The sequence below is a fragment of the Schistocerca americana genome, chromosome 9 (assembly GCF_021461395.2).
Source record: "Schistocerca americana isolate TAMUIC-IGC-003095 chromosome 9, iqSchAmer2.1, whole genome shotgun sequence".
Classification (NCBI taxonomy): domain Eukaryota; kingdom Metazoa; phylum Arthropoda; class Insecta; order Orthoptera; family Acrididae; genus Schistocerca; species Schistocerca americana.
This window is the reverse complement of record NC_060127.1, coordinates 106033323-106057585: the sequence shown is the minus strand read 5'-3', so window position 1 is coordinate 106057585 and position 24263 is coordinate 106033323. Positions and strand designations below refer to the sequence as shown.

The window sequence follows — 24263 nt, the reverse complement described above, 5'->3', positions numbered from 1 at the left end:
AAGCAGCAATTTGGAAAGAGACAGGAAAGGGGGAGGGATAGCTGGTTGCGAGTGGAGGGAAAGAAGACTGCTGCCTGGCAGAGCATGCAGGGACTATACCCGGATCAGAATAACAAAGTGATTGACGTCTAGCTGATCACAGGGCTGTTACCACAGACCAGCCAATCGTTGTCACAGGGCTGTTACCACAGCAACAGCCAGTCGTTGTCAAATCTCTCTGTTACTGCAGGTAGCGACTATAGCTAGCCCCAGATGACGCCTGTGGCCGCTAACGTAAACAGTTGCGGTCTGTATTGTTATCTGCTTTGTTTCTCTGTGGCAAGTTTATTTTGTGCAACAGAATGTCTGAAGCCTGTATTGGAAGTGTGCAAAAAAGTGTAGACGCCAAATGGAAAGTTCAGCGATCTGCTCAGTTTTGCGTGGACAGAAATTGAGTTTGTGTGCTCGGTGCACGAATATTTGGAGGAGGAGAGATACAATGGTGCAACTCTACTGCCTGTAATGATGGTAGCCAAAAGAACTGCAGTTGCTTTGAAGATTCATTATATATTGTCATTAAAATTTGTACGAAGAAATACTGTGCAGAAGGGGAAGAACATGGTTCACCCAAACTGCGAACACCTGGTAAAAATACGACAGAATCACAATTAACAAACTTGGACTCTTCTCGACAAGATGCTCTTTGACACAATAAGATGCTGCTCGTCACCACATATAAGGATATTACGAGACAAAAGAACATCCGACGACAAAAAAGCTGTTCGTTACTTTTCGTGAGGCAAAGTTATTCAGTGTCAGCAGAACGACTTTCTTAATGGTTGTCAGGGCCCTCGGTTTTCGGTACAAAAAATTTAATGGACGCAAAATTATAATGGAGAGTGAGGTGACAGCACAGCGTGTCGTTGCCGATTTTTAATAAATGTTGAAGTGCCATTTGAAGACATTTTGTGGTTTGTCAAAACATGGATTCATGCCAGCCATTCTGTCAGAAAGATTGGACAGATGACAGCAAATGTGGAAGTTGATGTGTCGACAGAAGTGCCGACACAGTGTGGTTTGAGGAGACCGAAATGCACGCTATAAGCTCACGCAGGATGGCGTGAGGTCTGAAACAGGATACGTAATGAATGCTATGAAGAAAAGTACGTAGCTTCTGGAATACTTAACTTTAATCCATCATATGTATACATCGTTCTTGATGAGACATGCTTCATTCGATAACTATCAATTGCTATGGCGCCTTGCTAGGTCGTAGCCATTGACTTAGCTGAAGGCTATTCTAACTATCTTCTCTGCAAATAAACGAGGCTTCGTCCGTTGCATCGCTAGCTAATGCATCACTAGCTAAGTCGTCCGTACAACTGGGGCGAGTGTTAGTAAGTCTCTCGAGACCTGCCGTGTGGTGGCGCTCGGTCTGCGATCACTGACAGTGGCGACACGTGGGTCCGACATGTACTAATGGACCGCGGCCGATTTAAAGCTACCACCTAGCAAGTGTGGTGTCTGGCGGTGACACCACAGAAGTTCTGCTGTTCTGGTGAGAAAGAGCCCAACTGTCTCCTTGTTTACAAATTGAGGAAAACATGACTACCACAAGGAGATGAATGACAATAGTTTTCTTAAATGGTTCAAGGGGCACCTACTGCAAAAATTACACTGGCCATCTGCCATTGTAATGGACAATGCCCCATACCATTTAATTACTAAAAATAATGCTCCAACGATGACAACGGATGAGATTGACATTGTTGAATGGTTGAAACTGCAGAACATTAAAATTCAGGACAATTTATGTAAGGCGGAACTTATGGACATAGCATGTACACTGTGGACGAGGTACCTAATGAATGTGGCCACAGGGTTCTTAGGCTTCCACCATACCACTGCCATTTCAACAACATTGAAATGATTTGGGAGCAGATTAAACACAGCATGGCAACAAATAACAAAAGCTACACAGTAGCAGATATTCAAAGACTGTTAGCGAAAGCAGTGGCACAAATAATGCCAGGGAAGTGAAATAATGTTGTATGCCACACAGAAATGGTTGTCATGGAAGCAAGGAAGAGTAAAGTTAGCTTAGAACGTAATGTTGAAAATACAATTATATCGTAAGGTGATTCCAGAGACTTGTCCATGGACCAGAACTCAGATAACGACAGTGTCAAGGAAGAAAGTGATCCGGAACTAAATGGCGCGTAGCCTTATCTTAATTCGTCTTTATTTTTGTGTTGTGTCATATTTTTGACTGAACTCTGTTTACTGCAATTGTATAATAAATCTCACTTCATTGTTAAGGAATGCTCCTCTGCACAGATATGCCACTCTGCATGCATACTACAGTAATTGGCAAGTACTCAAGCTGTCGATTCAGATCCATTTTAACACCCCTTTTGTATTGAATCTGACAACTGAAAATGATTAATTTTGATTACTGTAAAAGACAGTGCACTTCCTGTTGATTCTGTTGTGATATACATATAATTGGAATGCAGTATTACTTTATACACAGGAGTGTGTTTGTTAAGCCACAAGGATATTATGATCCTGTAAAACGAACTCAGTAATGCACATTAAAAGGCGGCATGAGAAGGCAGTAAGGAACCTTACACCTGTTGCTGCGATATCCATACTGCGCACGCACATGTCGGCGAACCGACAACATCGCCAAATTCCAGGTTCAACTGTGGTTTCACTGTCAATCACTTTGTTACTTTAATCCGGGTATAGAAGGCCGCAGGGCAAGGCTGCAAGTTGGAGCATTGGGAGGGGGAGGGGGAGGGGGAGGGGGAGGAGAGAGGGAGGTGGAGTGGGAGGGAGGGGGAGCGGGAGGAGGGAGGGGGACAGAGGAGGAGGGGAGCCAAAAAGAAGAGGAGCAGAGAGGGGAAAAGGCTGATGGATGTGTTTTCAGGGAGCAGCATACAATGAGTGTCAGGGGATGTGAACTGGGAGGAGGTGATACGAAAGATGGGGGCAAATACTGTTGAACTCTTGGCCACAGTTTGGCAGTGGCCATTCACACTAATATATAGTTGGTTGGTAGTCATACCAACATGAAAAGCTGTGCAACGACTGGAGCAGAGTTGGTATATGACACGGCTGCTTTCACACATGGTCCCACTTCTGATAGGGGTACGATAAGTTGCGGGCTAAGGTGCTCTAGAATAAATGTTCCTTTACAGTATTGCCACACTGATCTGTATCAGCTGGAAAGATGAAGGCGATAAATAGTTTTTGGTGAAAGGCTGTGCCCTACCTGCTTGCGGTTGAAGTAGAACAGCCCCCAGTGGCGTTGGGCACGCGCGCTGCGCCGTCCTGACAGCTCCCAGGCCCTCTCGTAGTACACCGGGTCGTCTGTCGAGTCCCCGAGCAGGCACCACAGCTTCACTGTCTCCTTCTTCTGCAGCTCGTGCCTCACTATCTCGGCAGCCTGTAAAATGAAAGTCCCAAAATGTAGTGTCAGAGGAAAAGACCAATTGCTATTACAACACATCCAGTACCAAAGTAAAAACACTGCTCGCCAATAAAAGTGTGACACCAAGAGGATTAGTAGACAACAGAATTTTACTTATTGAGTGTATATAGAGTACAATCGGGTTTACAGGGTGCAAAATTTAGTACAAAGAGCTGCCACCTCTTGCACGAATAGCAATTCTCAATTCAAACTGGCGTCGAGTTGAACTGAGATCAGATGACAGACACTGATACATCATTCCAGGAGTTCACCAATCTAAGTGACTGGCAAGTGGCGGCTTGCCAGTCTCTCAGTAACCCGTGCCTAGACATCAGTAAGCCTCAATATGTCAAGACGTGAGATACAGGTGTACTGAGGAATGATGTACATTTGTTCTCTGTTCAGCTTTCATCATTGCATTACCACAGTGCCCTGTGGGGCTGGGAGTCAAGAATTCCCACCCGTCTCTTTGCTTTCTTTCCTCATTCTCTATTTCATATAGAAAGTGCCATTAACATGTTGAAAAACTGAAAAGCGATGATTGTCAGAAACAAAGATTCAGCTGACAAAAAACTCAAAACAAGTTTTGATGAAATTAAAAGCAAAAGTGTGAACACTATAAGAACAAAAGGCCGATGAAACGACAGAAGAAGAAATAGGATCAATATGTAAGATGTCTGACAGAGCTTCGAAATATTTGCGATCAAACGAGGCAAAAAAATAGATAACATTCTTTTGGAATTTCTGAATTAATCAGTTGGAAATGGCAACCAAATAATTTTTCTAGTGAATGTGTACTATCTAATGACACTTACGTTAACTGCTTGGCATCTGGATTCCTGTCAAGAATAAATACTCAGGGATGGAAGAGAACGTCAGACATGCCAACTTTCAAAAATGAAAAATCAGGAGAATTTTAGCGGTGTACTATTGTAATTATAACACATCCCTGATGATTAAAGTTGCAATAATTCAATACCTGTAACAACTCAATTACATTTGCTTTATTATTTACATGTAAATACTAAATAATGGACATACCTGAGCATTCGGACTGTATAATTTATCATTCAACATGCTGAACAACGTGAATGATGAGCTCTGCAGGTTTCTTTGGATTCACACGTTCAAGTGAAGCACTCTTGAGAGAATTACAGTTTGAAATTACGATCCGAGGAAACAAATTAACGTATATTAGATTTCTGTTTTGACATTAGCACAGTTTTTGCATGAAGAAATCACTGTTAAATGATCACACATTTTCATTTCATAATGCAACCCATATTTGCATGGCATCTTATATCCATAAGACATCTTTCCCAAATTTAAATCAATTTTATACAGGTTGTACATGTTAGGCTTAGCAAATAATCTGAATAGTTTATCAGTCTGAATTTGTCTGATTACGGTAGTTCCTTATTCAGCACACCCGTAGCTGACCTAGCCTTCTTCAAAAACTCTGAACTAAATTTCTGCTCAAGGCACTTGGCTTTTTGAATTGATTTTAAAATTAAAAATTTCTCCAAGGACGTTTCTGAAAATATGGACCTGAACTGAGTTTTGGTCTTTGTAACTGTGCTAAAAATTCTCCCACATTCCGCATTACTATGTGGAATTGACAAAATAGCCAGCATCACCTTTACAAGTTTATCATATTGAAGAACCCCATCAGCCGATTTCATCTCACCTACCAACACCCACTGAACATCAATTCTCTCTGCTGCCACGTTGGTTTCTTCCAGCTGAAAGTTACAGAACTGAGTGTGGAGAATATCAACTTCTGTATCTAAGTGTTCACTTTTGCTAGTCAGAATATTAGAAAATCTATTTATGAAAAATCTAAGGCTGGAAAATGATGCTTTGCCAATTGTAGAAATATTTGCAACTTCTGCATGCATTAAAACTTCATCTTTGAGTGGAAATTTGTGAATCATGTAATCACATGATAAGAAACATTTTCTTACAGACTTAAAGAATACAGACTTTTCCTCAGGCTTCAAAGTGGTCACCAAATCAAATGTAGAATTCCCTATCATCAGACAACAATCATCCTTTTGATTTGCTGGAGTGTGATAATCTTCATCAATAAGAGAGCTGAAGGTTTTAATAATGAGTGGTCTCACAAATCTTGCCATCACATTCTTCAATAGTTCCCCCAAAATTGACTTCAATAAGTGGATATGTGGGGCACTTGACTGAAAAACCACATTTGGGCTCTCAAAGATAGGCATAAAACTTGAAAGGAAAAGGCATAGAGATGTATGTAAATTTGATGACATAAACATGAACAGTCATTCCTCTCATGATAAAGCTTAGTCCACAGTGTCAATGGTTTTCTGTAAAACTGATAACTGGGTTATTATTTTAAGTGAGGAGTGTGGTGAAATCTTCTCACAGTGCTTGGACTTGTGATATGAAGTAGACACATCAACATTTTGAGTGTGTTTTGGAATTTTATAATTCTTCAAAATTTCCACTTCAGAACCCTTACATACAATTTCACTCTTGAACAAACTAACCAAAGGGTCCCACTGCTCCAAAATCCTATTTAACATCTTTTCAACGATAACCATCATCTCGTGGAAATCGGGTTTTCTGCCAGATATCAGCGTCTTCCAAACACGATATTTCGATGTCATTACTTCACGTCTTCATCAGGTGTTCCCTGAGACTGGCTGCTTGCTGGACCGGGTCGCATATTTATGCCTGCCCGGTGCCTGGTGTTCTGTTTGCCGTTCCCTCGTCGGTCCGCACCCACGAGTCGCGCTATCCTGTCGCTCTAGGTGTTCCCTATTCCGTCCGCGCCCACTCTGGCTGCCTCCAACTGCGGTCGTGGCCTCCTGGTGGTGCCTTCTAGGTCCGCGCCCGTGAGTGGCGCTCCCCTGCCACTCTGGACGTTCCCTATTCCGTTCGCGCCCGCTCTGGCCGCCTCCAACTGCGGTCGTGGCCTCCTAGTGTTGCCTTCTCGGTCCGCACCCGCGAGTGGCGCTCCCCTGCCGCTACATCATGTAGGCACAAGTTTCAGAATTTTCCTCATTTCTGTGTCATGTAAAGTTTGAAACTTTACAAATTTTTCTTTCCTCTTTGCACTCCTTTCCAAATAATAAAATATGTCAATAATATTTTCGTCACCGTTTAAAGGCAAACATGCCACCCCCTTCTCAGCAGCAAGATTAATTTGTGACAAGAACAGCCTACAGCGATTAAGTTAGCAATTTCTTGCTTCAAACATCCTGCCACACCCTTTTTTAGCCCTACCATTACAGGAGCATTATCAGCACCAAAAACCAGATAGTTTTTTGATGGAATACGGAATTCCCATAAAGCTGAAAGTAGAAGATCAGCAATATTAGCTCCAGTGGCATCCCCTTTTAAATTAGGCACAGAGAGTAGGCAATTTTGAATTTCATGAAGGTGCAGGATTTTCAAATAATAACGAAAGTATTTAAACAGCTCTGAAAATCGGGAGATCGGTCTTCACGGTCGGGAAGAAGAAGGAAAAATCGGGAGGCTCCCGCTTAAATCGGGAGAGTTGGCACGTATGGAAAATTGAGGACCTGTAACATGACGATTAGTTAAGCTTCTAAAAAGGTAATGACACTAGAGAGACAGTTCTCACATTGTAACTGATAATGAACACAAAACTTAAGAAAAACCAACACATCTGCATAGGATCTGTCAGTCCGGAAAAAACCAATGGGTATGAACTACAAGGAAAAACGGGTAATATACAACATGTACAATAACCAAAAGGAAACAATACAAATTGAAGCCAAAGAACAAAGTGATCGTATTAAAAGAGGTGTAAGTCAGGGATGCAGATATTCTGCTCGATTGTTCGAACTGTACGTGGAAGAAGCAATGTTCAGGAGTGGAGTTAAAAGTGATAACAATGATAAGGGTCGCTGATGACATCGTTATCTTTGGTGACAGTGAGGACGGGTTACAGGGCCTGTTGAATGGGATGGACTGTCTCACGAGTATAGAATTTGGTTCGAGAATAAACCAAAGAAAGACAAAAGTAATGAGAAGTAGCAGAAACGAGATAACGATTCCTTACATTAAAACTGAGGACCACGTAGCAGAAGTGAAGGAATTCTGCTAGCTAGGAAGCAAAATAAAGTATGCTGGATAAAGCAAGAAGGATACAAGAGTGACTAGTACAAGCAAAGAAATATACATTTGGGGCACAACATTGCACGGAAGGGATCCGAGGTCTGAGAATTTGAAAAGACGGGATGAGAAATGAGTAATTACCGATGTTGTAGAAAAGAAAGGTGTTTAAAAAATGGATAAGTTGGAAAGTCAATTCGCCCACTGGAGAATCAGTGAGGAAAGAAATATGTGGATAACAGTGGCTCGCCAGGGAAGGGGGGGGAAGGGGGGGGGGGGGAGGATTACAGAACATCTGTAACGACATCGAGGGATAACTTGCATGGTGCATTAGAAGAAGCTGTAGGGGGCGAAAACTGTAGAGGCTTGAATACCTCCAACATGTAAATGAGGTCATTGTATGTAAGTGTTGATAAGAGGCAAAGAGGTTGGCAAAGGAGAGGGAGTTGTGGCACATTGTATCCGAATAGCGAGAAGACTAGAGTCATGGAGGAGGAGGAGGGGATGTTTCTTGTCCTCGGGGGACCCTTTGTTTGGCTTTAAACAAGACCCTCATTTACCATGACTACGTGGCAATCTGCATCACGAAAAATCTGGATATACTCTACCAAAAGCAAAAACTCTTTATATGTACTACAATATACAAACCTTTTGGCACTAACAAGAAATACTTTTTTGTCACTTAAACTCTATAGGTACTTTTGTCTATACTCGCATTTAATTGCTCAACTCGAGTTCAATTTACTTTGTTTTAGTCACGTGAGACAATGGAGAACAGCACAATGGTGTAGACAGTTTGGCTGGAGCTGTCTCTGGCTGATGTTACAGGTAAACCAATAGTTTTTCCAGCTGTGGCACTGCCTCCACATGAAGCATTAATTTTTCCCCTGAAACACCACTTTCATTGCTCACTTCACCATTACGATCATTCTATGCAGCACAAAAGGCAACAATATCATATTGTTGTTGGTCATCATGCTGTAACAAGTATCACTTCATTCTGTAAGCAGGTATCTCAGGATGTATACGCGGACAAGGAAAAAAAATTCTCGATTTTTCCCAGTTAAAAATACTTTCTCCCGAGTGAAAACACACTTTTTCCATGTTAAGTGACAGTATATTTTCGCTCAGAACTGTAAAACTTATCAATCCTTGGAATGGTTATGGTTTTATACATGGGCATACAATTTCCCTGCACTCTATAAAATGAAATTCAGGGAAAAAGAAAACACATTTTGGTAAGATCTTTCATATGCAGCAACATGTACGCTGCATATTTCCAAATTACAGAAGTATAAATTAAAACAATGGAAAATCCAAAATGGAATGTAATAATAAGAGAGAAGGAAAGTTGCTACTCACTGTATAGCGGAGATGCTGAGCCGCGATAGGCACAATAAAAAGATTCACACAATCATAGCTTTCGGCCATTAAGGCCTTTGTCAGCAGTACACACACACACACACAAGCGCAACTTGCACACACATTTGCGGTCTCAGAGAGCTGAACCGGAAAGATAGTGTAGTTTCAGCTCTCTGAGACTGCAGGTGTGCGTGTGTGTGTGTGTGTGTGTGTGTGTGTGTGTTGCTGACAAAGGCCTTAATGGCCGAAAGCTATGGTTGTGTGAATCTTTTTAATTGTGCCTATCGTGGCTCAGCATCAGAAGTATAAATTCGAATTCCACCAAACACCGCATGTTAGTTTCTGAAGTATTGAAATCGAGATTGCGATGCACTTTTGTAAGCCAATCATAGCTCATGTCACGTGATCTCTCCAGGTGATGACAGCAGATATTCAGAACATAGGACACGTGATGTAGTTGGCCAACATCAACATCACTGTTAAGTAGCGCGCACACACAAACAGTAAAGTTAATGGTTTAAATTAATATACATAGTGTTGCTACAGGAAAAGTAACACTTTCACATATAATGTTAGTCTCGAAGGTCAATATGCAGCAAGAGAAGCTTTCACACACAATGTTGATCTTTTTTGCACATATTACACTTTAAGATATACCACACAAATGTGCCAGTAAACTCTTTAATAATGACATAAATGTCTGATGATCCCGACACAAAATTCTTCCAAATGGCTCGTCTTCAAAGAGTTGATTTTTAAACGAGAGTGAAACGCTCTGTGATTTAATAAATTCATCGTACATTCTCGCACATATTTCGAATTGAGTAAAAGGAAATTTACTTTGAAAGGAACACTTTTCAAACCACCATTCGCAATATTTTCGTGTGACCTGTTAGAAATAGGTTCATTTCAGCAGTTGCCAGAGAGTGCCAGATGACAGGCACTACCACATTTTCGCGGCTACGATGACATAGGAGGCCCATATGTTCGTACGTGTAAAACATTAAAAGAGCTTACATTACGCCATAAAAGAAACAGACATCATCCGAATTTCGTGAACCATACTAAAATGTGCACATTTGTATGTACAGATTCCCAACAAAGTAGGCCTCGACCTGATATTAAGCTTTTCAGTGTGGTTTTTGGGATGTAAATTTTCTTGGAGTACCAGACTGTATTATCTCATGTTTGGTTCTTTATTATGGCATAGTGTCATACGTGCTAGAAGATGAAAACATTCACTTGAAATGCAGCGAACAGCTGAAACTAGCCAATAGTGTGGAATTAAACACTTCGTTTCAAATACATTGAAGCCTTCAGTGCAAAAGATAATAAAAGCCAAATTTCTTTAGCAAACCGACAAAAATAACTTCATTGTTCTGCAATGTGGTTAATATATTTTAGCCTTCTGTAATGATGTGAATGTATTTTAATTCACTTGACAGTTCCAGGGCACTGATATCTCTTCTGATTTCATTTGATGTGAGAGTAATAACAAAGAGGAAACAGCAAAATCACTAAATGTAAACACGGGCCATGTGGAGACTACCCACTTTGCCACTATAACTCAGACTGCTCTGCGCATCAGCCCAAGATCCATGATATTTCCCAACTGGAGCAATACTAGATAGTGGACACCGACCCCCCCCCCCCCCCCTCAAGAGTTAGAGATAGGACATCAAGATTAAAAAAAAAAGAAAAAAAAAAGAAAAAAAAAAAAAAGAAAAAAGAAATGTAAGAAATGTTATTGGGTCTTAAGTGTGCCAAAGTGCAGTGCCACGCCTCTTCACACAGCATTCTTCTATCGCATGTCCCTGTATTTAGCTCTGTGGAATTGAAATGTGTATATTCTATAACAAAAGCTGTCAAACTATATTAAAGACAGTGGAAATTAAAATGTAAAATGTTCTGTGGTGCCTCTCCTGCTCCCAGTCAGCCGGTTTGACATCCTCTCAAAAAACAAAAATTGCTCGCAATTAATGCTTAGCGGGATTATTTGTAATCGAGAGAACAAGAACTCTTCAGAAAATTTGCACTCTTTATCGCCCATTAGCTAATAACATGCAGTTTTGTGCGTCATGATATTAAATATAGGATACATGAAACCAATAAAGACAAGAGACAAGCAAGAAAGTACACATTTCTTCAATCCTTAGCTCCTAGCATTTTTTTTCTCTCTAATCTTGCTACAGCTTTACATGGCGTGCTTTCCTTTGTGCGAAAGAATCTATTACCTCATAATAGTTCGTTAAACGTGTTGCTACATGAAAAATGAAATGTCGTCGTTTAATACTGAAAAAGCTGTTAATGCAAGACTGAGTGGTGTCTCGATCTGATTATGTCTATTTTGGCACTGTCTGCTAGATAAAACAAAAGAGGCCTTTCTAATATTGCAGTAATTGTAACACACACCAAATAAACGAGACTCTTTTTGGTACAAATGGTCATTTTTATAACATGACAGAATATAATTAACGAAGTATAAATATCAAATGCCTATTAGGTCTACTACAAGCAAACAGTTTCACTTTTCATTCATACGCTCCAGTTTCTCAAGCATGAGATTGAAAAGTAGTAGTACAAAAATTTTATATAAATTAGGAACCGTCACATTCTTCCATAATTTGTGTGATGTCCCCGCTTCTTCCCCCTCCTTCATTCTACTAACAAACAATCTTGTCATCACTAATTCTGTAACTGTTCCTGCCATTGCCAAAACTTATTTGCCTGTTAACTTCACTAACCCTGCCAGAATCACCGGTTTAGTTACCCTGCGATTATTCTACCGTTAGGCATTGTTACATGTTTGTACAACGCGTTCTCCACACTACTTCCAGAACAGAACTTAAGCGGCTGCTAGCCGGGGACTATGCAATTGGCCCTTACTAGTATAGCGATGTGGCCAAAATTTTTCTGTCAAAATTTCATTTTCTTGGATAGATCGAGAAGATAATACACTCCTGGAAATTGAAATAAGAACACCGTGAATTCATTGTCCCAGGAAGGGGAAACTTTATTGACACATTCCTGGGGTCAGATACATCACATGATCACACTGACAGAACCACAGGCACGTAGACACAGGCAACAGAGCATGCACAATGTCGGCACTAGTACAGTGTATATCCACCTTTCGCAGCAATGCAGGCTGCTATTCTCCCATGGAGACGATCGTAGAGATGCTGGATGTAGTCCTGTGGAACGGCTTGCCATGCCATTTCCACCTGGCGCCTCAGTTGGGCCAGCGTTCGTGCTGGACGTGCAGACCGCGTGAGACGACGCTTCATCCAGTCCCAAACATGCTCAATGGGGGACAGATCCGGAGATCTTGCTGGCCAGGGTAGTTGACTTACACCTTCTAGAGCACGTTGGGTGGCACGGGATACATGCGGACGTGCATTGTCCTGTTGGAACAGCAAGTTCCCTTGCCGGTCTAGGAATGGTAGAACGATGGGTTCGATGACGGTTTGGATGTACCGTGCACTATTCAGTGTCCCCTCGACGATCACCAATGGTGTACGGCCAGTGTAGGAGATCGCTTCCCACACCATGATGCCAGGTGTTGGCCCTGTGTGCCTCGATCGTATGCAGTCCTGATTGTGGCGCTCACCTGCACGGCGCCAAACACGCATACGACCATAATTGGCACCAAGGCAGAAGCGACTCTCATCGCTGAAGACGACACGTCTCCATTCGTCCCTCCATTCACGCCAGTCGCGACACCACTGAAGGCGGGCTGCACGATGTTGGGGCGTGAGCGGAAGACGGCCTAACGGTGTGCGGGACCGTAGCCCAGCTTCATGGAGACGGTTGCGAATGGTCCTCGCCGATACCCTAGGAGCAACAGTGTCCCTAATTTGCTGGGAAGTGGCGGTGCGGTCCCCTACGGCACTGCGTAGGATCCTACGGTCTTGGCGTGCATCCGTGCGTCGCTGCGGTCCGGTCCCAGGTCGATGGGCACGTGCACCTTCCGCCGACCACTGGCGACAACATCGATGTACTGTGGAGACCTCACACCCCACGTGTTGAGCAATTTGGCGGTACGTCCACCCGGCCTCCCGCATGCCCACTATACGCCCTCGCTCAAAGTCCGTCAACTGCACATACGGTTCACGTCCACGCTGTCGCGGCATGCTACCAGTGTTAAAGACTGCGATGGAGCTCCGTATGCCACGGCAAACTGGCTGACACTGACGGCGGCGGTGCACAAATGCTGCGCAGCTAGCGCCATTCGACGGCCAACACCGCGGTTCCTGGTGTGTCCGCTGTGCCGTGCGTGTGATCATTGCTTGTACAGCCCTCTCGCAGTGTCCGGAGCAAGTATGGTGGGTCTGACACACCGGTGTCAATGTGTTGTTTTTTCCATTTCCAGGAGTGTACATGATCATTCTTACCCGTTATTCCTAACAGTCGTTTATTTCCACTCTGGTAGTCTGAATCTACGGAGTACGCTAGTAATTTTAACAACACTGATCATTCACAAACCCAATCAACCACATAATCAGACAGTGATTGGCATTCATCTGTTTGGCTTTACTCGTCTCAGCTCATATAGCCCCTTTTTCCTGCAGGAAAGTTTATTTCTAGATGCAACAAGGATTCCCCTGACAAAGACATCACACACACTATGCACGCATTCAAAAATAAACTTACGATTCATTCATTTTCCTCAAGAATATGAATTTCGCGCACCCCCTCCCCCCAAAACTGCCACCTGGGACAGATACCCCAGTTTGCCACCCTCCTCCTAGATCCGGGCCTGCTGCGCATGCCTGAATCCGGCAGCTTGGGTGCACCAGTAAAATGTATCAAGGTAGCATCTATAATCCATTCATTGTAAGAAATTTTGGAAATTTGTGGTAAGTTCATGTGGGACCAAACTGCTGAGGTCATCACTCACTAGGCTTACACACTGTTTAATCTAACTTAAACTAACTTATGCTAAGGACAAGACACACACCCATGCCCGAGTGAGGACACTCAACATCAGACGGGTGGAGCCGCGTGAACTGTGGCAAGGCGCCTTAGACCGCGCAGCATCATAGGAATAAACCCGATGTAAACAAACACAAACACGATGAATGTACAGACGCAATAGCACACGTACACTGATGTTGTTGCGCTGTTTGAAGTAGGGCCTACTTATGTACAAGATATATTATTACTAAATTACGTTAAATGAAACTTCAAGATATTCAAATGTATTAGCAACCATCAATGTTATTCTTAGTCACTCTTTAGTTGTGTAGTTTTCATTTCAAAAATCGTGTATGGCACAGCCTCTGCACTGTTGTGTTCTGATTGTCGTACTGTTAATACGCAGTATGAAAATAGCTGAGGCTGCTTCCTGTTTCATAGTGAAACATGCGTGTGGAACACGGCCAGAAAGAGCTGAGATGTAGGTTGTTTTTAATATTTGTCATAAATTTAGAGAGATGGTCAGCTTTGAAGTTTGCCAAGGGACTGTATCAGATACGGTTGATACAATCACTGTTGTACATGCATCAGTAGCAGAAATGCTAGTGTAGTACTGTAATAACGGGTCACAGTAAATAGTTTGCTGGTTCAAATCTCATCCGAATCAGTTTTTCTTTTTTCCCCCCTCATTCAATTTAAATTACCTACATCCTGTAATTGTAAAATTTATTGTAATTTTTTATGAATAATGCACGTCTCCTTGTTTGTAATTACATATTGCATGCGAAATTTCAGTTTTCATATCAAATGTAAATCCCCAATCACCAATATTTTATGAAAGACTGTTAATAAAGGTTGCTTAAGTTAAGAAAACATAACAATTTAATTTTTAAGGCAAAAATGAAATACTCTTTTATTTGGACTGTGTCCACTGTTTTATACCACAGATGTAGGTATGTGTCATAGAAACATGAAAAACAATCAGTTTCACAGAATTGAGCAGACCGTGCAAATGCTGCATTTTTACATTTGCCACTGTACCATTACAATATGAACCAAACAGAACTGATCAGGAGCCAAGTTAAGGGGTTTGGCCCAAGAAATAACAAGACTGTTATGCCACCAGACGATTGACTGTAATTAATATCTTCAATGGCTTCAGTATTCAATAGTATGGTGAAATCCCTGCAGTACACTTTTGCATCACACATAGCTTGCTCAGAAAAATTACCCTGTGTTTAAGTTAGGAATTTTCATCGCCCTTGTTTGTAATTAGAATACTGTGTCAGGTGAGAACGAGAGCATTTCATGATTTCCGTCTTGTTACCTACGAAGCGTGTGGTAGTGCTGCAGTTTTATCAAATACTATTTCATTCTCTTTTAAAAATTAAAAGACAATCGAAGCTACATTGTTTCTTTGCCCACCTCTTTTACGTCTGAAATGCAACTGCTCACATCACTGCAAGCTAGTTGGACCACTGGTTGGCCAGCCGGTAAAGCTGTTGTCCCGCATATTATTGCTCAGTCTTTGTGTGTGTAACACAGCATAGAACATATCCTTATGATCATACTTGACTGTACTGGTCACAACTTGGCTTCCGCTCCACGCAAAATGAAATCCAGTGAGATTCAAGCAAATTTTTACATCAGGTTTATTTTTGTGATGAACAGAGTATAACTGCTTGCTGTGACTGCTTACACACCCAACAGTCACATTTCTGTAGCCAAAGTGGGAGAAGGTACAATTCATATGCGACTCAACTGGGCACACGCTTGAGCCAGCTCATAACTGCTAAAATGAATCTAATGTAAACAGTTGTGACCTCACGCTCATCGAAGGCAATTTGCTGGTATATGAAACATTTCATAGTTTTCCTCAAGCTTTTAACACATTTTGCTTTTGGCAGACGCTTGTATGAGCACTGCGTTTTGTATGCGGCACATCTCCTTTGCAATTTAAGTTTTATTTTCATTTTTTCCTCTCGTTCATGTTTCATTGCTGCAGTTTTATTTTGCAGTAACTGGATACTGTAATATCCTTTGTTAGAGTATTGGTTCTTACCAGTCAAAATTACAAAAATTTAACTGAAAACTAAAACAATGAAAAATTCCTGGAATTTTTAGAAAATCTCGGGTTTTTCCCTGTTTTCTCCTGGATGAAATAAATCATGGGTTTTTCCCGGTTCTCCCAGGTCATATACACCCCGGTATCTATATCGCTATAGTCTACACTTGAACAACCAGGAATGTTTGCTAACATTTCAAGGAATTCAGAGGTTGACAATTTCACAAAGATCAGTGGTGGAATCACAAATAGCAGGCCATACTGTTTCCACAGTCTTCAGAAATTATCACAGTAACGTAGCCGGAAGCGTGGGACAAAAACCTCTGAGCTACTGCACTGCCATCCTAACTACTACACATATACCCTACTGCACCACCTGTATAACAAAGATTTCTGTTTGTGTTTTTTTTTATCAGAAATCTGGATTCATGAGAGTCAGGTAAAAGTAATACTTGTGTACTTAGCTTTACCTATACTGCAACTTTTACAATCATTATCTTGGGGAGTTTTTACATTTGCATCCCTCCATCACCCTCGTACATATCACTGCCGACTCTGAACTCACCTTATGGCGCAGCTTGAGCATGTGGTAGCAGTTGACGACGGCCTCCCACTCCTCGAGACGCAGGAAGATGTCGAGGGCACTGTTCACGGCACCCAGGGACAGCAGCAGGTGTGCCAGTTCCGACTCGATGTGCCACCGCGGCGGCAGAGGAGTAGAGAAGAGCTGCGGCCACCGGAAGGCTACTGGAGGCTTGTCGCTGTCTATGGCATCTACCAGAATCTGCGGAAAATGTTGATCCCAAATTTAATGCTGGAAATACTCCAAAATCTGTCAGCAACATTAATTCTGCAAGTTGTTGTTATAATCACTATGGCAACTGATTTCAGGCAGCTTTCCATGATAATCAGCCCTGTGCAAGATTCTTCACATCCACACAACTGCTGTAACTTACATTCACTTGCAACTGCTTGATGTGTTCAAGCCTTGTCTCTCACTACAATGTTTAGATTTTTATTCCCAAACTTCCTATCTAACCAAATTACTTGTTCCTTGATTCCTGTCGCTTCTTTACTCAAGTTAAGTAATAAATTCCCACTTAAACTTATTTCCCTATTAAAACTGGTATCCCTTCATTAGGTATTCGATCAACTCATCTATTCTTCAACAATTTTGGGCAACTTTGTGTTTCAAGAGCTCATGTTCTCTTCTCCTCTGTGTGTTTAGTGGCTACATTTCATTTTGATTTAAGGTTACCTTCCAAATAAAACTTAAATAGTAAAATTATGACAAGACATTATACACAAACCTTCAACTTAGTTGTCAAAGATCAATCACAGTAACTGAAAGGTACAGCTCTTCAGTCGATAAAAATTTGGCTCAAAGAGTATTCGGTGAAGATCGAGCTCCTGCACCGAGGAAACTCGTCAGGCATGCTCATCCAGCCACTTTATTGCAGGATGTGTTTTACTGATCACTATGAGCATAATTCACACAATTTTTTATGTACTTTAATAACTCATTTCTTTGTCCACATCCACACCAGAGTGGTCAGCATGTCTGGCTAACATGCAGAGGACACATGTTTAATTCCCAGAAACGTCACAGATTTTCTGTGGTGGGAGATCTGGAACACGGAGCACTCAGCCTCGTGATGCCAACTGGAGAGCTACTCAAATGAGAAATAAGGATTCCAAGATCCAAGATGCTGGCAATGTCCAGGAGAGCAATGTGCTGACCACGCGCCCCTACACAGCACATCTAAATGATGCCACTGGCAGGGGCTGAGACGCAGTCGGTAGCCATCACTCACAGCTTGAAGGCAGAATTTGGAATAATAACAACAGTAATAATTCTTCACTCTTTTCCACTGGATTTTAAGAGTTCCATTATATGCGCAACAGCTGCGTGAAATTTGATCTTGCAGTTGTCAACAACCATTTACACAAAATACTGCTTTTACTTCCTTTGAGCTTCTGCTGACAGTGTCTTGTAAGTGAAAATATAGTGTTTTACCATTCTGTATCACTACATTCTTAGCACAGAAAAACTTCTGCTAAGCCCAGTAGCACTGGAAGAGAGTATCAACAAACCTACAACATCATCCCACTGCACCACATAAAAGACATACGAAAATTGCAACGACACCAGAAATTGTCGAAAATTTGCACAATATGATTTTTGATGAATGGAGTACAGAAGTGCGTGAAACTGCAAAAATTGTATCGATTTCACATGACTGCTTCAGCTAAATTTTTCACAAAGAACTAGACACAAGAAAGCTTCGTGGGTGAATGATGTCGTGTCTGCTCGAGGAGGATCTGAAACAAATTCATGTGACAATTTCCAATCAGTGTTTAGTGTGATTTCATGAAGATAAAAGTTTTTTGAATGTTTGTATGTGACACCAGATGGAACGCGGATTAATCACTACACACCAGAATCAAAACAACAATTGGAGCGGTGGATGGAAGCCAATTCTTCACCTCCAAAGAAGAAGAATATGAAGTCATCAGCTGGGAAATTCATGGCATTGGTGTTTCTGAATGTGAAACGAGTTCTATTAAACGATGACTTGGCATTATCATTTCTTCTGAGCACTCTGGATGCAAAAATTCAACGAAAGAGGCCTGGTTGTAGAAAGAAAACAAACTCATCTTTCATTAAGAGAGTGCACACACTTAGAAAAATGTGTCACGAATTGCTAAATTAAAGAATCTGTGCTATTATGTCTTGGAACATTAGCCCTAATCCCCAGATTTGGCTCCCTCAGACTTCCATCTCTTCCCCCCCAAAAATAAAGTCCCACTAGCTTGTCAGTGTTTTTCATCCAACCAAAAAATGACTGCAGCTGTAGACGGGATTTGACAATAATTTCAGAGAAACATTACAGGCACGAAATAATGTCACCGGAACACATTACAATGGCACGTGGACGTAAAGCAAAAGATAGACTGTCTCCGAAATGACCATTAACACATAATACTGGAAGGACTTAAATGAACTATACCTAATAATGAGATTATCAAAAAATACAAAGTTTTTGAAACATAAAATATCATTTTCAATATTAGGCTGAGAACTATTCAGACTACCCTCAGAAGTGCTACTATCAGCAGTACTGGGTATTTCACTTCCTGAATCAATAAACCCTGCAACCATTCTGTCACCTTGTTCCTCCTCCATATTCATACAAAATCAGCATCACGAATCAATCAGTTGTGGGATGCAGCAGCACAAGGAATCTCCTTGTGAGTGTAACTCCTACCCTCTGAATTTCCGCACCATGTCCAGACACGAGTACGGTTACCAACCTGGCACTGATTCATCGAACGCTCCACTGTGCGTGAATGCCACGACTCCAGTCGGCAGCGAAGCAACAGCGCTGACATCTGGACACTCCAGGACTGGGGAGCTGCCAGCACACACTGCAACACAGCAAATTCTCTGTTACACAGAGTTATTACAATGACATGTGGAAGAAAAGCAAAAGATAGACTGTCTCCGAAATGATCATTAACACGTAATACTGGAAGGACTTAATGAACTATACCTAATAATGAATCGAGGAAGCGAACTTATGTACAGCATTCCTTGTACACTTTTTAAGTCTACAAATCCTTTGCATGCTAGTAGACTACATCCCATAAAAGTGCAATGCATCTATAGGTAATACAAGAAGTCATTCTTCATGCAATTCAGTGCCACGGCCACGGGTCGTAAATTTGGAATGTCCAATGTTGGATGGTGTACTTAGTTTTCAAAATGAGATCCTCTCCAACTGAAACACTGTCACCGTATCTTCAGGATGCAATGAAAATACTTGGGTCTGAATTAGACACAGGTAACTGCTACTTTCCTTGTTACTACTGTTGTAAACAATGCCTAAAATAAGGTGGTACACAAAGTCATGGCAGCCATAACCATCTAGGAATTTACATGAGTAGTTATCAAATAGCTAGTATTTAAAAAAAGATGAGAAGTAGCAATAAAATAAGAAAATGCCAGTTATAGGTGCATTCTGGGAAACAACACAGCTAAAAGGGAAAACAGCACAATTACATTTAAGAGATATCAATTAAATTGTCATAACAATTAATACTGCACACAAAATAAGAGGAAAAACACATTAACTATACACATTCTAACTGGCAAAAATCAAACACTGGAAATTCCAGGCAAGACTGTCAACAATGTAGGAAAAGATAGATTGGCACTTACTGTAAAGAAGACATGCCAAGTTGCAGTCAGGCACGATTAAAAGACACTCACATAAAGCTTTCAGCCACAGCCTTCGTCAGTAAACACACACACACACGAGGAAGCACACCTCACGCACACACAACCGCCAACTCCAGCATCTCGAGCCAGTATGCAACATCACTTGGGATGCAAGCCGCAGGTCTGGAGGGGGTGGGGAAGGGATAGTAGTATACAGAAGGAGAGATAAGAACGCTGTCTGGTGGAGTGTGCAGGGACTAGACTGCCGGCAGGCTCAGCGTCAGGAGGTTGTGGGGCAGGGAGGCAGGGGGGAAAAGTAGCAAAAAAGGAGAGGTGCGGGAAAAGACAAGCTGACGCATTGCCAGAGAGCTGCAATTAAACAAGGTGGTAGACGAGAATGGGGAGGAGATGATAAGACAGAGGGGGTGGAAACTGTTGGGTGGAGGGTGTGGGGATAGTATGTTACTGTAAGCTCAGAAAAGCTGGTGGTGGAGGGAAGGATCCAGATGGCTCAGGTAGTGAAGCAGCCATTGAAATAAAGTGTGTTATGTTCAGTTGCATGTTGTGCCACAGGTGGTCTACTTTGCTCTTGGCCACAGTTTGGCAGTGGCCATTGATCCTGGTGGACAGCTGGCTGGTACTCATACCAGTATAAAAAGCTGTGAAATGATTGCAACAGAGCTGGTAAATGACACGGCTGCTTTCACAGGTGGCCCGCCCTGATGGGGTAAGATAAACCTGTGAAAGGACCGGGTACTGTGTGGGTGGACTGGCAGGTTTTGCACCTGGGTCTCCCACAGGCAAAGGGTTGGGACTGGGGCTGGCACAAGGATCGACTGGGATGTCGTGGTGGTTGGGTGGGCGACAACACCACTTTAGGAGGGGTGGGAACTATCCCGGGTAGGACATCTCTCATTTCAGGGCACGATGATAAGGTAATCAAAACCCTGGCAAAGGATGTGGTTCAGTTGTGCCGCCCCGGGTGGTACTGGGAGACAAAGGGGACATTTCTTTGTGGCTGGTTTTTGGGGGTGGTTGGAGGATTGGGGTTGTGAGAGAAAATGGCACAGGAGATCTATTTGTGGGCTGTCTGGGAGATAGAGCCTGCCTGTGAAGGCTTCGGTGAGAACCTTAGCCTACTGAGCAAGAGAGTTTTTGTCACTGCAGATACACGATACCCCGGTAGCCAGGCTATATGGAAGGGACTTTTTGGTATGAAGGGGATGACAGCTGTCAAAATGCAGGTACTGTTGGTGGTTGGTGTGTTTAGCGTGGACAGAGGTACAGATGGCGCCATCCCACTTCATTCCCCATCCTGATGTACTTAGAATTTTGTTTTCGACACCTGTCCATGCCACATAAACTTTTGATCCTTGACCTAACCCCCCCTCCCCTCCCCCCCCCCCCTCTCTCCCTCTCTCTGCTTATCGCAACATACATACGCTACCGTACCTCACTGTTACTTTTCACCCATGTTTCTTTATGATTTAACATAGTTATGCATAGCTTTATGTGGTTTCATGTAGTTTCATGTATTTTTGCGTATCTGTGTGTGTTTTTAAGTGTTTTTTACGACCTTTATGCGTCTTATTGCTTATCCAGTTCCTTTCACATCTATCAAGATCTATTTTGCCCATTTCTCCATCATTCCAGTTTCCTTTGTGCCATTCCTGCCACAATGGACCCTTGCTCCATCTTTCTGCAGCAGTTTGGAAAAGTATACCTTTCCCTGGCTAAAACCCAGTCCCACATCCTGTTTCTCAAATGTTGCCTAAACCATGGCAACCCCCCCCCCCCCCCAAAGGACTTAACTGTAAAGATTCCTTTCTCTGGATCCCACTCCTCATTTCCCAATGACCTACAGCTTTTCAGACTCCACCAATCCCTTGTCCTCACAAACCTAGTACTGCAAAAACACATCTCCACGGCACAGGCATCCCAAAACCGTCTCTGCTCCCTCCACAAGCTACAACTACTTTGCAATAAATTGAATCCCTTGCTCTCCAGCACCTGGAGCAGCCTTCCAGACACCACCTCCATAAAGTATCCACTCTGCTGACATCCTACTGCTGCCTCGGCGCACCACTATCTGAACCCTATCGTACCCAGTGTTCCTCTCATCTGCCCCTCATAGCAGCTAAACCCTGTATAGCTGACCTTTTCCCTCAGCTCCACAGAAGTTTCAGTCCTATCCAAAGGCCTCACCTTTAGCCCTTTAAACCTGTGACAGAACCAGAATAGGAAGTGCTGGGTGGGTGGATTGGCATCTTTTGCACCTGGATCTTCGACAGGGATATGACACTTGAGGCAAGGAGTTGGGATTGGGACTAGCATATTGACCCAAATTTATCCATGCTGGATGTGTGAAAGACCTACTGTACTCCTCCCGATCCCTGCAATGCAAGCACTTCTTTGCCGCCAATCCTTCAAACAAAGCCACCCTAATTCCACAATGAACCCTACTTGTAGTTCGTACCACCATAAAACTGTGATCCCCCCTCCCCCTTCCAATTAACTACCTGCTGGATACTTTTAGAAATTCCTTACCTCCAACTTCCCCAGAACACCAACCTACCAGTAGAATAAAGAAAAGCCTTACACAACCTCAAAACAAATCCTGACCTAATCATCCTACCTGCAGACAAAGGTTCCACCACTGTTGTTGTGAATCACAGTGACTACCTGGCACAAGACCTCCGACAATTGTCTTAATCCTCCACCTATAAACTTTTTCAGAGTGATCCCATCCCAGAAGTCCAACAGAAACCCCAATCCCTGCTTAAAGCCTTAGGTCCTTCCCAGAACATCTCCCTGAATCCATTCCCCTTCTCACCCATATGACACCCCACACACCTACCTTCTACAAGCTCCACAAAACCAAAAATCCTGTACGCCCCATTGAGGCTGGTTATTGTGCACGCACTGAAAGGATATTCAGCGCTCATTGACCTAGACCTCCAACCATTTTCCCATAAGATAGCCTCCCATGTCAAGGACACCAACAACTTCTTTCACCAACTCTCCACTATCCCCACCCCTATACCGCCTGGATCCCTATTTGCCACTGTTGACATCACCTACCCAAACACCAGCATCCCTCATGTCCATGGTCTTACCACTATTGAACATTATGTTTCCAAATGTCCTTCAGACTTCAAACCAACAAACTCAATGCTCATATATCGTACTAATTTTATCCTAACCCACAAATACTTCTCATTTGAAGGGAAGGTATATGAACAAATTCACGGCACAGCCACAGGCACCCGCATGGCTGTCACCCTCCTATGCCAACCTTTTTATGGGCCATCTACATGAGACCTTCTTAGCCTAGCCTGGCTCAGGTTCAATGATGATGTCTTCATGATCTGGACCCAGGGCAAAGACACCCTACCTTCGTTCCTTCACAACCGCAACACCTTCTCTCCCATCCGCTTCACGGGCTCCTCCTGAACCCAGCGTGCCACCTTCCTAGATGTTGACCTCCTCTCCTCTGATGACCCCCATCTGCACCTCTGTCTACATTAAACCTATCAACCACCAACAGTACCTGCATTTTGACAGTAGTCATCCCTTTCACACCAGAAAATCCCTCCCATATAGGCTTGCTACCTGGGGATGGTGTATCTGCAGTAACCAAACTCCCTTGCTCAGTAGGCTAAGGTTCTCACCAAAGCCTTCAAAGACAGGCTCTATCTCCCAGACAGTCCACAACTAGATCTCCTGTGCCACTCCCCCTTACAACCCTAATCCTCCCACCATCCCCAAAAACCAGCCACAAAGAAGTGTCCCCTGCATCTCTCAGTACAATCGTGGGCTGGCACAACTGAACCACATCCTCTGCCAGGGTTTTGATTACCAATCATCGTGCCCTGAAATGAGGGACATTCTACCCAAGGTACTTCCCATCCCTCCTAAAGTAGTGTTCCATTGCTCACCATACCTCCACAACATCCTAGTCCATCCCTATGCCACTCCCAATCCCAACCCCTTGCCACAAGGATTGTATCCCTGTGGAAGAGCCAGATGCAGAACCTGCCCAATCCACACACCCAGCACTTATTCCACTCCCATTACATGTTTGTCCTACCCCATCAGAGGCCAGACCACCTGTGAAAGCAGACATGTCA

The 24263-nt window shown here is 42.8% G+C and overlaps 1 protein-coding gene across 2 annotated transcripts in view; it reads right to left on the bottom strand.

The window, feature by feature from the left end:
• Window positions 1-24263, bottom strand: part of LOC124550857 (tetratricopeptide repeat protein 27) — a 141083-nt gene that overhangs the window by 56062 nt on the left and 60758 nt on the right. For both annotated transcript variants that reach the window (XR_006967733.1, XM_047125597.1), the window contains exons 8-10: window positions 19227-19340; window positions 16477-16695; window positions 3257-3430 (exon numbers count right to left, since the gene is read on the bottom strand). Coding sequence is in view for 1 of the 2 variants with exons in the window: in XM_047125597.1 (XP_046981553.1) it covers window positions 3257-3430; window positions 16477-16695; window positions 19227-19340 (507 nt within the window). In the remaining variant the exon portion in view is untranslated. The remainder of the gene's footprint in view (window positions 1-3256; window positions 3431-16476; window positions 16696-19226; window positions 19341-24263) is intronic.